We start from the raw sequence: 14,197 nt of genomic DNA, 5'->3' as shown, positions 1-14,197 counted from the left end.
GCCCAACAATCCATGTCATTTTATCTGAGAAATTCCCTGCTCTCCACCCCCCTCCCCCCCGCTAAACACGGACCTAGAGGGGCGCTCGGGCCGGGAGCGGCAGGGGCGCGGCGGAGACGGCGTGGCCCCCGGGCAGCGAGGGGCCGCTCTCAACCCGCCTCACCAGGCCCCCGGTCAGCCAAAAGGCGGATTAGGAGCCCCTTCCCGAGGGCCGCCTCCCGCTCAGTGAGGGCCCAGCCCGGCTCAGGGACCTCCCCGCCCCCGAGCCAGTGGGGAAGCTCAGCGGGCCGGGCCAGGGCACAGCGTGGGGCCGGGCCTCTTCCCGACCACCCGGCCCCGCGCGGAGACGCCCCGTGCTGCTGGCTGAGCCGGGGCCCTTCGACCGTGCCCACGTCCGCGGGAAGCCCGGAGGGCTGCAAGCGCCAGCCCGGCCCGCTCCAGGCCGCGCCCCCCCACGGTCCTAACCTGGGGAGTGCGGAGGTGGCGGGTCCAGGCTGTGCCTGTGCGCACGGAGCAGGAGGTGCGCCCCGAGCCCCGCCCGGGGGTTCCGTGGGGAGCCCACGCGCATGCGCCCCAGCCCCGCCCTCCCGCCTCACCGAGGAGTTCCGCGGGGAGCCCACGCGCATGCGCCCCAGCCCCGCCCCGCCCTCCCGCGCATGCGCGTGCGCCCCAGCCCCGCCCCGCCCTCCCGCGCACGCGCCCCAGCCCCGCCCGCCCGCCTCACCGAGGAGTTCTGGCACTGCAGGCTGGAGCTGTTGAAGCGCAGGGCGGTCACGCGGGCCGGGTTGCCCGGGATGTGGAAGAGGCACTCGTACCCTCGCTGGCCCGACTGCGGCTGCGGCAGGTTGCGGGCGGCCAGGGTGATGGGCTTCACCACGCCCACCGGCACGTAGATCTGCGTGGAGGGCAGGATCTGGGGGCAGTCCTGGGGCAACAAGGCTTCGAGTGAGCGTGGGGCACCACCCGGCTCGCCGGCGCCGTCCTCACGGGCGCCGAGGGCCGCGGGCGATGGACGCCCTGCCCCGCCGGCGAGGCCCCACGCCCGGCCCGGCCGCCCGCCTCGGCGCCAGGTCCTAGGACCCCGGAGCCCCATCTGGCCTGCAGCTGCGCAGGCCCTCGAGGCAGCAGCCCCGCGTGGGGTGCTGGAGCCGCGCTCTCAGCTGGGGACCTGGGGAGCATTTATAAATAGCTGGAGCCGGCAGAAAAACAGCCGGGGCCCCCGGGGCCGCGCGCTGCAACAATAACTGACGCAAGGACCCGCTTCCTTGCAGCACCGCTGGAGAAGCCCCGGGGGCCGCTTTAAATAGGGCGGCTGACAACGGGCCGGGATCCCCGACAGCTCTGGGGGCCCCGGGCCTCACGGGGCCGTAGACCCCGAGCCAGTCCCCAGGGCCTCTAGGGGGCAGGCTGGAGCGGCCGTCGAAGCGAGCTGACCGCTCCCCGCAGGGCCGTCTAAGCGAGCTGACCACGTCTAAGCGAGCTGACCGCTCCCCGCAGGGCCGTCTAAGCAAGCTGACCACGTCTAAGCGAGCTGACCGCTCCCCGCAGGGCCGTCTAAGCGAGCTGACCACGTCTAAGCGAGCTGACCGCTCCCCGCAGGGCCGTCTAAGCGAGCTGACCACGTCTAAGCGAGCTGACCACGTCTAAGCGAGCTGACCACGTCTAAGCGAGCTGACCGCTCCCCGCAGGGCCGTCTAAGCGAGCTGACCACGTCTAAGCGAGCTGACCACGTCTAAGCGAGCTGACCGCTCCCCGCAGGGCCGTCTAAGCGAGCTGACCACGTCTAAGCGAGCTGACCGCTCCCCGCAGGGCCGTCTAAGCGAGCTGACCGCTCCCCGCAGGGCCGTCTAAGCGAGCTGACCACGTCTAAGCGAGCTGACCGCTCCCCGCAGGGCCGTCTAAGCAAGCTGACCACGTCTAAGCGAGCTGACCGCTCCCCGCAGGGCCGTCTAAGCGAGCTGACCACGTCTAAGCGAGCTGACCGCTCCCCGCAGGGCCGTCTAAGCGAGCTGACCACGTCTAAGCGAGCTGACCACGTCTAAGCGAGCTGACCACGTCTAAGCGAGCTGACCGCTCCCCGCAGGGCCGTCTAAGCGAGCTGACCACGTCTAAGCGAGCTGACCACGTCTAAGCGAGCTGACCGCTCCCCGCAGGGCCGTCTAAGCGAGCTGACCACGTCTAAGCGAGCTGACCGCTCCCCGCAGGGCCGTCTAAGCGAGCTGACCGCTCCCCGCAGGGCCGTCTAAGCGAGCTGACCGCTCCCCGCAGGGCCGTCTAAGCGAGCTGACCGCTCCCCACAGGGCCGTCTAAGCGAGCTGACCACTCACTGAGGGTCTAAGCGAGCTGACCACTCACCGCAGGGCCGTCTAAGCGAGCTGACTGCTCACCTCATGGCCGTCTAAGCAAGCTGACCGCTCACTGAGGTTTGGCCTAAGCGAGCTGACCACTCACTAGGAACGTGCGCCCTCCGTCCACTGGCCGGGGCCCAGGCAGGGGAACAGCACTGAGGCGTGCTCCAGCCCTAGCCCTGGAGATGGGGCACTGGCCATATCCCTAGCAATAGCTATTTGATAGCTGCCCGGTGGCTGCACCCCAAGTCCCAGCCTGGAATGTCTCATGACGGGGACCAGTATGGCCCCAGCACCTCAGGTGCCATGTGAAGAACAGGATGGGCTTGGCACTGAGTCCTTCAGGGTCCAAACCCCACCTGCCCTCAGCCTCCAGGAGCAGCGTAGGCGAGGAAGCTTCCCTCCTGGCACCTGAGCCAGGCGGCCCCACAGGAGACCAGGGGTCGCCGGAGCCCCCAGGGGAGACGGCAAGGCCCGGAGGTCCCGGGGACTGGGGCCTCCTCCCCGCCGGCTGGAGGTGGGGAGCGGACTCCTGCAGGGTGAGGTCCCCCAGGGCCCAGCAGCCCCCCAACACACAGATGGAAGGCCGTCCTGCCGGTCAGCTCCTGCCTTCCACCCCCCAAGCACTGTGCTAACCCGCACCCAGCTCTACCACACCAGGCGGGCTGTCGGGCTGGGACCTCCCGGCTGCCGCCACACCCCGCTCCCGCCTGCCTCCGGTCTCCTCTCCATACCACGGGGCACCTCCCACCTCTGCGTTCTGCAACCCAACAGGAGGAAGGCCCGACAGTGTCCTTGTCTCCAGCAAGCACCCAGGAAAAGGCGGCAGGGCCCTGGGGAAGGCTGTGACGACGGCCGTCACTGAGGGGGCGTGAGGGCACGGTGCCAGGCCTGGAGGCCCTGGGACCCGGCTCGCGTCGGGGACGGCCGCAGGGGCCCGGGCTGGGACCCCGCTCATGACTGGGGACGGCCGCAGGGGCCCGGGCCTCCTAGAGGCACTGGCTCACGTCTGGAAAACGGCGGAGGGAATGAAGCCCTTCCTGACCCGGGTTAGCACTTCCATCACACGGCCCAAAACGCGTTGCTCTACCCATCGAGTCACAATCTGGAAGGCTGCCCCTGTACAGTGGGCCTGCCTTATCCATGCACTTGTTAAGTTTCAACAATGGTCAAAAAATAAAAGGAATTGGATTCCCGTGAGTGCAGCACACGGCACGGAGAAGCGCTCAGCCCGTCCCACGCCATCGCCGGCCATGTCTGAATCACCGTCATCTGCTACGTCCCAATCCCCAACGTCACCGAAAACCTGCCTCCCAAAAAGTAAATGGTGTCAGGTGCTGGTGTCTGACGCCTGTCATCCCAGCTACTCAGGAGGCTGAGATCTGAGGACTGCAGTTCAAAGCCAGCCCGGGCAGGAAAGTCTCCCATTAATCACCAGAAAATGAAGTGGAGCTGTAGCTCAGAGTGAGCATCATCCTTGAGCAAAAAACCTCAGGAACCGCACCCAAGCCCTGAGTTCAAACCCCGTGACCAACCAAAAACAAACAAAAAACCCCAACAACAGTAACAGTATATGGTGCTCCAAAAGCAAGGTGAGCCAGTTCTAGTAGCTCACACCTGTAATGCCAGCTACTCAAAAGGCTGAGACGCAGAGGTTCAAGGCTCGAGACCAGAACCTAGGCACTCAAAGTCCACGAGAGTACAAAACAACCAGCAGGAAACAGGTTTAACAGCGTGGCTCAAGTGGCAAAGCACCAGCCGAGCAATCAGGCAGGAAAGCCAAGGAAGCACCAAGTCCTGAGTTCCGATCCAGTAATAGAGGAGAATGGGTGAAGTAAAGTGGATGTAATCAATTTGAGAAACTGAACATATGAGCCAGGGCTCAAGCGGTAGAAGGCTTGCTCAGCAAGTATAAAGTCCTGAGGGGAAAAGAGAGAAGGGAAAAAAACAAACCACAAAGCCAAGGCTTTGCTGATCAGAAGCCGGTGGCTTGTGCTGAAGCCGGTCGTCACCAGCCACTTCCTCACAGCCAGGGACCCAGAGCCACCGAGGTCTGCTGGCGGTCCCTGCCGGGGACTCGGCCGTCCCAGGGGCCCGCAAGTGGGACAGTTCAGAACCTGGGGTCTTGCGGGGCCGCCTGCAGACGGGAGCCTGGCCCGTCTCCCAGGAAAATGCCAGCCCCGGCTCCCACGGCTCCAGAAAACCCCTCCTCAGGAGCCTCAGCCCACGGGGCTCCTCCAAGCTACAGGCCGCCTCTCCTGGCACCCCACACCGGCGTGGCGGCCCCGCCCGGGGAGCCTGCCGGGCGTGGCTCGGCTGCCCATCCGAGCAGGGCCCGGCCCGTCCTGACGCCGAGAACCGCGGTTCTAGGAAGAGCAGCCTGCTGCTCATAAACACAGTCTGCCTGGCCTGGGCTTCAAAATAATTACTACCTAATTACTAGCAATTACCACGCAGCACTTCAGAGAAAGCCAGAGCCCACCCGCCCTGCGCCAGTTCCCGCCGGCCTCCGAGGCCCGGGCCCCGCCCTCGCGCCACCCAGCCAGGCGGCCCCCACCTCGGGCCCCCACCGCCCCGGCTCTGGGGCGGGACCTGGTGGCGGCGCCTCCCACTTCCCGGGCACGGGACACTCGGGCGCTCCACCCACCGGACAGGTGCCAGGTGCCCCTTGGCCTCTGGCCCTGGGCCCCGCCCACACGTACCTCGGAAACGTTGACGCGGCCCTCCAGAAAGGCGCAGTCGGCGGCGTTGTTGGTGCACACGTGGCGGTACTTGCACCAGTGGCAGGGGAAGGAGCCGTTGACGCACGCCAGGCAGCTGCAGGGAGGGCGGGCCGCGCGTGAGGAGGGCGGCCCTCCCCGGCCCCCCGCAGCTCCTCTCACCGGCCCCCGTGCCCTCCCCCCCCCCCCCCGCTGCCCCTTGCTCTACAGCTCTGACCCGGCGCCGGCCGCCGCGGGGACCCCGAGCGTGGAAACGAGCCGGCACACGGGAGAGGCCGTGTCTCACGCTCCCTTGTCCTGACACGCTCGCGTGTAAGTTCAACGGCAGGTGGCTCCCACGGAACGGCCCAGCGCCGCGGCCGACGGGCCCCCACCCGAGCCCAGCCCCCCGGGCCGGGCAAAGGGACCGGCCATGGCACCGCCCCTGGAGGGGGGCCCTGGAGGGGGGGCCTCGCAGAGCCAGGCAGAACTCTGCCTCTGTCAGGCCTCCGACCCCGAGGGTGCTCACGGCCAAGGCAGCGAGGTAGGGTGGACCCGAGCCTCAGGGCTCCAGGAGGAACCAGACACCTGGACGGCCCGTGGCCCAGCCGCAGCCGGGCTCAAGGGCAGTGGGCACCGCGTGGGCCGGGCCCCGGCAGGACCGCCTGTCCCCGCCCTGAGCGCCTGCCCCACTCTGGTACTCAGAGACCCCCAGCCACCCCGGCGACCGGCACCCCTCGGCGGCCACGCCGGCAGCCGGCCCCACCCGGCCCTGCAGCTGCCCGGGCTCTGGCACCCACCCCGGGGGGCCTCAGCCCCGCGGCGCGCTCCACGCAGGCTCTGAGGACGCCCGGGCCCGGCCCCAGCCCCCCTTCCTCCGCCCCCCCCCCCCGCCTGGTCTCCCCGCCGCCCCTCGCTCCTCCTGGCCCGGCTGGAGGCACCCACGGCAGAAGGGGGGCCGCGGGGGGCACACTCACGCCTGGTGGACGCTGCAGTTGTAGAAGACAAAGTCGACGGCCGCGAACTTCTTGCCCGTCTCCTTGGACTTCAGGTAGAGCTTCACCACGCGCTGGTCCCCTGCGGGCGGCACGGGCAGGTCGGGGGGCCGCACGCCACGGCCCACGACCCCACGCTCCGGACGCCGGCTGCTTCCGGGTCAGGAGGAGGCAGGGGGGGAGGGGGGGCCGCGCCACAGCCCAAGACCCCACGCTCCGGACGCCGGCTGCTTCCGGGTCAGGAGGAGGCAGGGGGGGAGGGGGGGCCGCGCCACAGCCCAAGACCCCACGCTCCGGACGCCGGCTGCTTCCGGGTCAGGAGGAGGCAGGGGGGGAGGGGGGGCCGCACGCCACGGCCCACGACCCCACGCTCCGGACGCCGGCTGCTTCCGGGTCAGGAGGAGGCAGGGGGGGAGGGGGGGCCGCGCCACAGCCCAAGACCCCACGCTCCGGACGCCGGCTGCTTCCGGGTCAGGAGGAGGAGGCGGGGGGCGCACGGCCCCTGCGCAGGGCGGCTGGGGGGGGGCAGGGGGGCTCTGCCCTCCAGGTCCCCCCTTCACCCCTGACCCTCAGCTCTGCAGCCTGCCCCCCCCGGCCCCCAGGCCCACTCACCCTGGCCCCTGGTGATGGGCGCCACCTCCTGGGCGGAGGGCGAGCGGCAGTGGATGCGGCCGTCCTGGAGGATGCCCTCGGACTCCGTGAAGTCCTCGAAGGAGCAGTTGACCCCGGCCGAGAGGTCGGGCACGTTCCAGGCCTGCAGCACGAGCTGGGCCAGGCAGGCGAGGCGGCGTGAGGGGTGGCGCCCCGCCCAGGACTCCCCCGCCCAGGACTGCCCCGCCCGCCCGGCCCACGACTCGCCCGCCCGCCCCACCGGCCCGCCCGCCTGCGGCCACACTCACCGGCACCTGCGACATGGTGACAGACACGTTGCGCGGCTGCACAGCCAGCCGCACGCACTGCAGCAGGCTGGAGGCGAAGCGCTGGGGCTCGTCCGCCCGCTCACAGGCGTCCTTCCGCGAGCAGCTACGGGCGGGGGGGGGGGGGGGCGAGGCTGGGCCAGGGCCGGGCGACCCCCCCCCCCCCAGCCTCCTCCACCCTGGCCGGCAGGCACTGAGACCCAGCGCAGGCCCGAGGGCCCGGGCACCGTTGGTGCGCTCCTGGGCTGGGGCCAGCCCACACCCCCCCCCCGCCCCCCCCCCTCGCCCCCCCCCCCCGCACGCCCTCACCTGCCCCCCCTGCCCCCCCTCGCCCCCCCCCCGCACGCCCTCACCTGCCCCCCCCCCCCCCGGCCCCGCCACCGCCGCTACTCACACACTATGCAGGACACACCAGCCGCAGTGCGGGTCCCGAGACCCCAGGCACAGCTCGCAGGACGTGTACTGCACGCAGCTCTCCACCGGCACCCGCGTCACCTGCGGAGGGGCGGGCAGGGCGTCAGGGACCCCGGCCCCCCTTGACCCCCACGCCAGGGGCGCCCGGGACAGGCAGTGCGCCTGACCTGGCCGGGCCCCGTGGGCCCCGGAGGCCCCGCAGGCGGCGGGCCGCCCACCCACGCCCGAGGGGCAGGAGGGCTTGCTGACCTCCCCGGCCCGGCGCCCCAGACACCGCAAGGCCCGGGAACAGAACTCACTACGCGGATAGAGAAGCAGCGCGAGCCCGAGGGCAGCAGGGCCAGCTTCTCCAGACGCGAGCCCGCCCGCCACCCTCCCCGCCCGCCACAGGTCGGATGGAGGCCGGTTCCAAGCGGGCGAGGCCGGGACCGAGAGCCCACAGACCACGCCGGCCAGGGCGGCCCGGGCCCCCCGCGGGCCCCAGCAGCCCGGCGCCTTCCTGCCCCGTTCAGGTTCAAGCAGAGTCACCCGGGGAGGGGGGACCGCCGTGCCCGCCCCCAGCCCCCTGCACGCCCGTGTCCTCCCCCAGGCCGCCTGCCCCGCCCGGCGGCCCGCGCACCCACCTGCTTTTCCGTCATGGCGTACAGGTACTGGTGGTCAGGGCTGAGGACGAGGTCGCGCAGGACGGGGCTGCCCTCCTGGACCACCACGCTCTCGTAGGCCAGGGCCGGCCGGCCCCCGGGGCTGTTGGGGTCCAGCAGGAGCTGTGGCGAGGCGGAGGCTCTTTAGGAGCGCGCCCACACCCCTGCGGAGGCCGGGGCGCTCCCGGCCCTTCCCGCCCCGCCCCCTCGCCCCCTCGCCCGGCCCGGCCTGAGGGGCCCCGCGCCCGCGTTCTCCCCCAGTACAGAGCGGGGTGCGCAGGCTGGGCCGGGGGTGGAGGCCCGGAGGCTGCAGGGAAGGGGGGCCCGGGGCAGCCGAGGAAGGGACCGGGTACGTGAGACGGGGCGGCCAGGCCAGCCCCGCCCGGGCGAGGCCCACCCCAGCGGGAAGACGGCAGGCGCGGGAACGCCCGATACCACGCGCCAGGCCATCCTCAGCCTGCTCTTCTCCCCAGCTTTGGCGCCCCAAGTATTTTTAGTTGCTTTTACCAAGCAAGTGTATTTAATTAACCGAGAGACCCAGGGGGCTCCGGGGTGCGTCTGCGCAGCCGCGCTGGGCCCGGGGAGGGTCCCCAGGGCGTGGGGTGGGGCCGGCCCCGCCCCCGTGGCCCGCCTCTCCATCCCCGCGTCCTCCCCAGGCCCGGGCTCCGCACAGGGCCCTCCTTTGTGCCCCAGGACACCGGACAGGGCAGGCCAGGGGGCCGCAGAGCCAGGCAGAAGCCCCATCCCAGCGCGGGCTGGGCGCGGGGCCAGCGGGGTGGGGCGCCGTGTGTGCAGCCAAGAGCCTGCTGGCTGTGGAGGGGGGCCGCATTCCTGAGAGGGGGCCCCCCCACATCCGCTCAGCTGCCTCCCCACCGAGCCGCCTAAGTCAAACCAGACTGGGAAGCGCTGGGCAGGGGCGGGTGCCCGGCGGTGCCCGGCCGGGACGCCGGCCGGCAGGGGCTGCCCACGCCCTGGCTCACGGGCTCTGGAAGGGGGGGGTCTCAGAGCCAGGGAGGGAGCCCAGCCGCCCCACCCCTGCTCGGGGACTAGGACACACTCAGTCTTGCTCCCAGCTGCCCATCACGGCCACCCAGTCCTGCCCTGCGGCCAGAGTGGGGGTGGCGGCTCAGCCTGAAGAGCACGGAGGGGCAAGGGGGCCGGCTGCGTGCCTCCGCCTCCGGCCCAGGGACTGGCGGGACCCATCACAGAAGCTGGGTCAGCTGCAGCCCGCCGGGACCCAGGCCTCGAGGGGACCCAGGCCTCGAGGGGACCCAGGCCTCGGGGGGACCCAGGCCTCGGGGGGACCCAGACCTCGGGGGGACCCAGGCCTCGGGGGGACCCAGGCCTCGACGGGACAGAGGCCTCGATGGACCCAGGCCTCGGGGGGACCCAGGCCTCGGGGGGACCCAGGCCTCGGGGGGACCCAGGCCCGAGGGACCCAGACCTCGGGGGGACCCAGGCCTCGGGGGGACCCAGGCCCGAGGGACCCAGGCCTCGAGGGGACCCAGACCTCGGGGGGACCCAGGCCTCGGGGGGACCCAGGCCTCGGGGGGACCCAGGCCCGAGGGACCCAGGCCTTGGAGGGACCCAGGCCTTGGGGGGACCCAGGCCTCGGGGGGACCCAGGCCTCGGGGGGACCCAGGCCTCGGGGGGACCCAGGCCTCGGGGGGACCCAGGCCTCGAGGGGACCCAGGCCTCAGGGGGACCCAGGCCTTGGCGGGACCCAGATCTGGTTGGGAACCAGGTCTAGATGGGACTCAAGCCTTGACAGGACTCGGGCCTAGATGGCACCCAGGCCTAGAAGGGACTCGGGCCTAGGCAGACCCAGGCCTAGACATGACCCAGGCCAGGAGCAGACTGGACCCACGGTGCCTAGGTTCAAGCCTGACGCAGACTTATCCCACCTGTGGCACCCATGTGTGGTGTTAAAGCGTTTTCTGCCTCAGTTTCCCAAATGACTGTCATTCTTGGGAAATAGAACGGCAGCCAGCCATCCCCCACAAACGTTCTGAAAGAGGTCAGACCAGCCTGGGACAGGTACCAGAGAGTAGAAGCGGGACACAGCCTGGTGTGGAACAGGACAGGGGACACAGCGCTCCAGACGCCAGCCTCCCACACGAGACCCCATCCAGCCTGTGCCGGGCCTAAAGCCCCTCCCCTGCCCCCCCAGGCCGGGCCCAGAGCACAGGGTCACCCGAGGCCGCCACAGGGCCGGGCAGGAGTGGGGCCCGCCTTCCCAGCCCTACCAGCAGCCCTGGCCCCGGCCCGGCCCAGCCGGCCCTCCCTCCCCCTCCCCAGGCGGGGCGGGGCAGCTCCAAGGCCGGCAGAGCAGGCGCTAAGCCGAGCCCAGGCGGGGCGGTGGGCAGCACTGCCCGGTGCCGCACACCCTGCCCTCCCCCGCGGCCCTCCCCTCCCCCCCGTGACGGGACAGGTGGCACGGACAGCTGCAGCAGGGGCTGGTGTGCACAGCTGCCATCCACCTGCCCGAGGGGCCGGCCCCCCCCCCCCGCCCTCCCTGCGCAGGCGGGGCCCGGCCGGGGGCAACCCTGACCCCATCTGAGACCGGAGAGCAGGGCTGGCGGCGCCCCGCCAGGTCGGGGGGCTCAGGTGCTGAGAAGCCACAGCCCTGGCTCCCCAGAAACCGTGCGCCACGCGTACGAGGTCCCCGGGGGATGACACCCCCACCCGCACACACGCGGCGAGGTCCCGGGGAGCACATGCCCGGGGCCACTGCACAAACACGCACACGATGGGGCGCGTGTGCGTGGGAGGCGGGTTTCCTGTGTGAGCACGTGATGGGGTTCCCGCAAGCCCATGCCGTGGAGTCACGGGTGCGCGTGCGTGTGATGACGGTGCACACGCGTGTGGCCCTGCGTTCGCACGCGTATGATGACATCCACGCGCACACGTGACAGGGTCCTCGCGTGTGCGTGTGGTGAGGTCCCGGGGGCCCTGGGCGGCACACGCGGGGCACCGTGAGGACGCGTGCGTGGCGGGGCCTCCGCGTGCGCGTGTGGGCGGGGGGCCGGGACGACGGGCCTCAGGATGCCGTAGGCCCGAGGGCCGTCAAGGCTCAGCCATCGTCACTGACTTCACGGGTGGTAAACTGAGGCCCGCAGCCCGGGACCCTCGGCGGCAGCTTTTGGGCCCCACGGTGGGAGGGAGTCAGCCCCGGTCGGAGGGCGGGGGCTCAGAGACCCAGACGGCAGGGCGGGCAGAGGGCCAGGGCGGCGGCGGGCCGGCCGGCGGGGCCACAGCTGTCCGCGCGAGGGCCACCCACCTGGAGGCAGCTGTGGGCGCCGGCAGAGGGACGCGTGGCCCGCGGCCCTCCCCACCTCCCCCCCGGGCCGCCAGGCCCCGCTCAGCCTGCGCCCTCCCCCAGGACCCCAGGGACTCCCACCTGCAGCAGGCCTGGACCCCACTTCTGAGGTGACGGGCCCCATGCTGGGGAGCCCCTCAGAGCCGCCCCCACCCAGCCTCCCTGGACTCGGCCCCAGCCTGTGCGAGGTCCTGGACCCCCACCCACCCCAGCCCGGGAGACGCAGAAGCCCAGGCCGCCCCGGCCCTCGAGGGCCCGGCCACTGGGGGGTCACGGGGGAGTCGGAGCCGACGCGACGGAGCCCCCTGCGCGGGGCGCCAGGGCACAGAGCGGCCAAGGCCCGTGCCGAAGGTGGCGAGCAGGCGCGGCCACGTGCGAGGCCGGGCCCGGCGGGGCCTGTGGACGAGCCCCGAGCCCAGGCGAGCGTGGAGGCGGCCGGCTCCGCGACCCCTGCTGCGCAAGCAGGCAGCTGACAGCCCGGCCGGGTCAGCTGTCCATCCCGCCGAGAGCCGACAAAGGGCCCATTCTCCCGCAGAGGGCGGGCGGGCGTGGAGGAAGACGTCTGGGCCGGCCAGGCGGTGTGCCAAGGTCGGCACGCGCCCCGTGCCCAGAGGCGGGGGCTGCCTGGCTTGGCCTGACCTGGGCGGGAGAGCCCGCAGCCAGGGCCGCGCTCCAACGCCCTCCCTGCGTGGGGGGGGCTGGGGACACGGCAGGGCTTAAGGGACAGGCCGGGGAGCGGCAGGAGGCTCCGTCTGCCTGCGGCCACCTGCGGCCCGGCGGAGGCGATCGCCGAGGGCAGCACAGCCGTGGGGGCCCCGCCACTCCCCCGGGGCGGCCGTGCTCACCCCTTTCCTGCTGGGCGGGGTCCACCCCGCGTTCTAGGGCTGGAAGAGCCCCCCGTGCTCTCCTCCCCGCAGCACTGGGGAGTTACAGCGGCCTGCAGGGGCCCGTGGCGGTTCCGTAGGCCTGGAGCTGGGGGGTGGGGGGCAGGGGACCGGGAGGGACAGAGGCGGGGAGGAAGGCCAGCCGCCCCTGCAGTTCCTTCTGCACCCTTGGTCTCGGCTGCCAACAGCCAACTTGCAGAGTTGTTCAGGAGTCGGGAGCTCATGTACTCCAGGAAAGGGGGCTTTGGTTTGGAGGCCACCGAGAACGAGACCCCCAGGCGAAAACTCCGCAGCGGGGCAGAACACGGCCACAGGGCCAGGCCACTGTGTCGGGGGACCCCGCACGGACCAGCCAGCACTAACCAGGACCCGGGGCGTGGGGCAGGCTCCCAGGGCACACCGTGGATGGGCTCACTTCAAACTGGCACTGGAGAGGCCCCGTGGCTCCTCCCACCCCCCATCTGCTTCATGGCCACCTGAGCCAGACCTCTGCAGCTCCCCTAAGTTCCACAGAGCCCCAAAAGAGCAGCCCCCACAGTGTGCAGACAAGGACAGTGATGAGCAGGGTACATCTGAGGACCTGGCCAAGTCAGGACACCATGCTGTTTGATTCCCAACATACACTAGGACACCCTGGGCACCGTGTACACTGGGACACCCTGAGCGCCGTGTACACTGGGACACCCTGGGCACCGTGTACACTGGGACACCCTGAGCGCCGTGTACACTGGGACACCCTGAGCACCGTGTACACTGGGACACCCTGAGCACCGTGTACACTGGGACACCCTGGGCGCCGTGTACGCTGGGACACCCTGGGCGCCGTGTACGCTGGGACACCCTGGGCGCCGTGTACGCTGGGACACCCTGGGCACCGTGTACACTGGGACACCCTGGGCACCGTGTACACTGGGACACCCTGAGCACCGTGTACACTGGGACACCCTGAGTGCCGTGTACACTGGGACACCCTGATCGCTGTGTACACTGGGACACCCTGAGCACCGTGTACACTGGGACACCCTGATCGCTGTGTACACTGGGACACCCTGGGCACCGTGTACACTGGGACACCCTGAGCACCGTGTACACTGGGACACCCTGGGCACCGTGTACACTGGGACACCCTGGGCACCGTGTACACTGGGACACCCTGGGCACTGTGTAAACTGGGACACCCAGGGCACCGTGTGCACTGGGACACCCTGAGCACCGTGTACACTGGGACACCCTGAGCACCGTGTACACTGGGACACCCTGAGCACCGTGTGCACTGGGACACCCTGAGCACCGTGTACACTGGGACACCCTGAGCACCGTGTACACTGGGACACCCTGAGCACCGTGTACACTGGGACACCCTGGGCACCGTGTACACTGGGACACCCTGGGCACCGTGTACACTGGGACACCCTGGGCACCGTGTACACTGGGACACCCTGAGTGCCGTGTACACTGGGACACCCTGATCGCTGTGTACACTGGGACACCCTGAGCACCGTGTACACTGGGACACCCTGATCGCTGTGTACACTGGGACACCCTGAGCACCGTGTACACTGGGACACCCTGATCGCTGTGTACACTGGGACACCCTGGGCACCGTGTACACTGGGACACCCTGGGCACCGTGTACACTGGGACACCCTGATCGCCGTGTACACTGGGACACCCTGATCACCGTGTACACTGGGACACCCTGGGCACCGTGTACACTGGGACACCCTGATCGCTGTGTACACTGGGACACCCTGAGCACCGTGTACACTGGGACACCCTGATCGCTGTGTACACTGGGACACCCTGGGCACCGTGTACACTGGGACACCCTGGGCACCGTGTACACTGGGACACCCTGAGTGCCATGTACACTGGGACACCCTGAGCACCGTGTACACTGGGACACCCTGATCGCTGTGTACACTGGGACACCCTGAGCACCGTGTACACTGGGACACCCTGATCGCTGTGTACACTGGG

General features: G+C 70.7%; 1 protein-coding gene across 1 annotated transcript in view; it reads right to left on the bottom strand.

Moving 5' to 3' along the window:
• Plxna1 (plexin A1) overlaps window positions 1-14,197 on the bottom strand; it is a 50,109-nt gene that overhangs the window by 20,875 nt on the left and 15,037 nt on the right. The window contains 7 exon segments of the mRNA XM_048356345.1: window positions 725-925; window positions 5,051-5,165; window positions 6,025-6,124; window positions 6,655-6,808; window positions 6,942-7,065; window positions 7,354-7,454; window positions 7,997-8,137. Of these exon segments, the coding sequence (XP_048212302.1) occupies window positions 725-925; window positions 5,051-5,165; window positions 6,025-6,124; window positions 6,655-6,808; window positions 6,942-7,065; window positions 7,354-7,454; window positions 7,997-8,137 (936 nt within the window).

The sequence above is a fragment of the Perognathus longimembris genome, chromosome 10 (genome assembly GCF_023159225.1).
Source record: "Perognathus longimembris pacificus isolate PPM17 chromosome 10, ASM2315922v1, whole genome shotgun sequence".
In the NCBI taxonomy this organism is placed as follows: Eukaryota; Metazoa; Chordata; class Mammalia; order Rodentia; family Heteromyidae; genus Perognathus; species Perognathus longimembris.
This window is presented reverse-complemented; position numbering and strand designations above follow the sequence as displayed.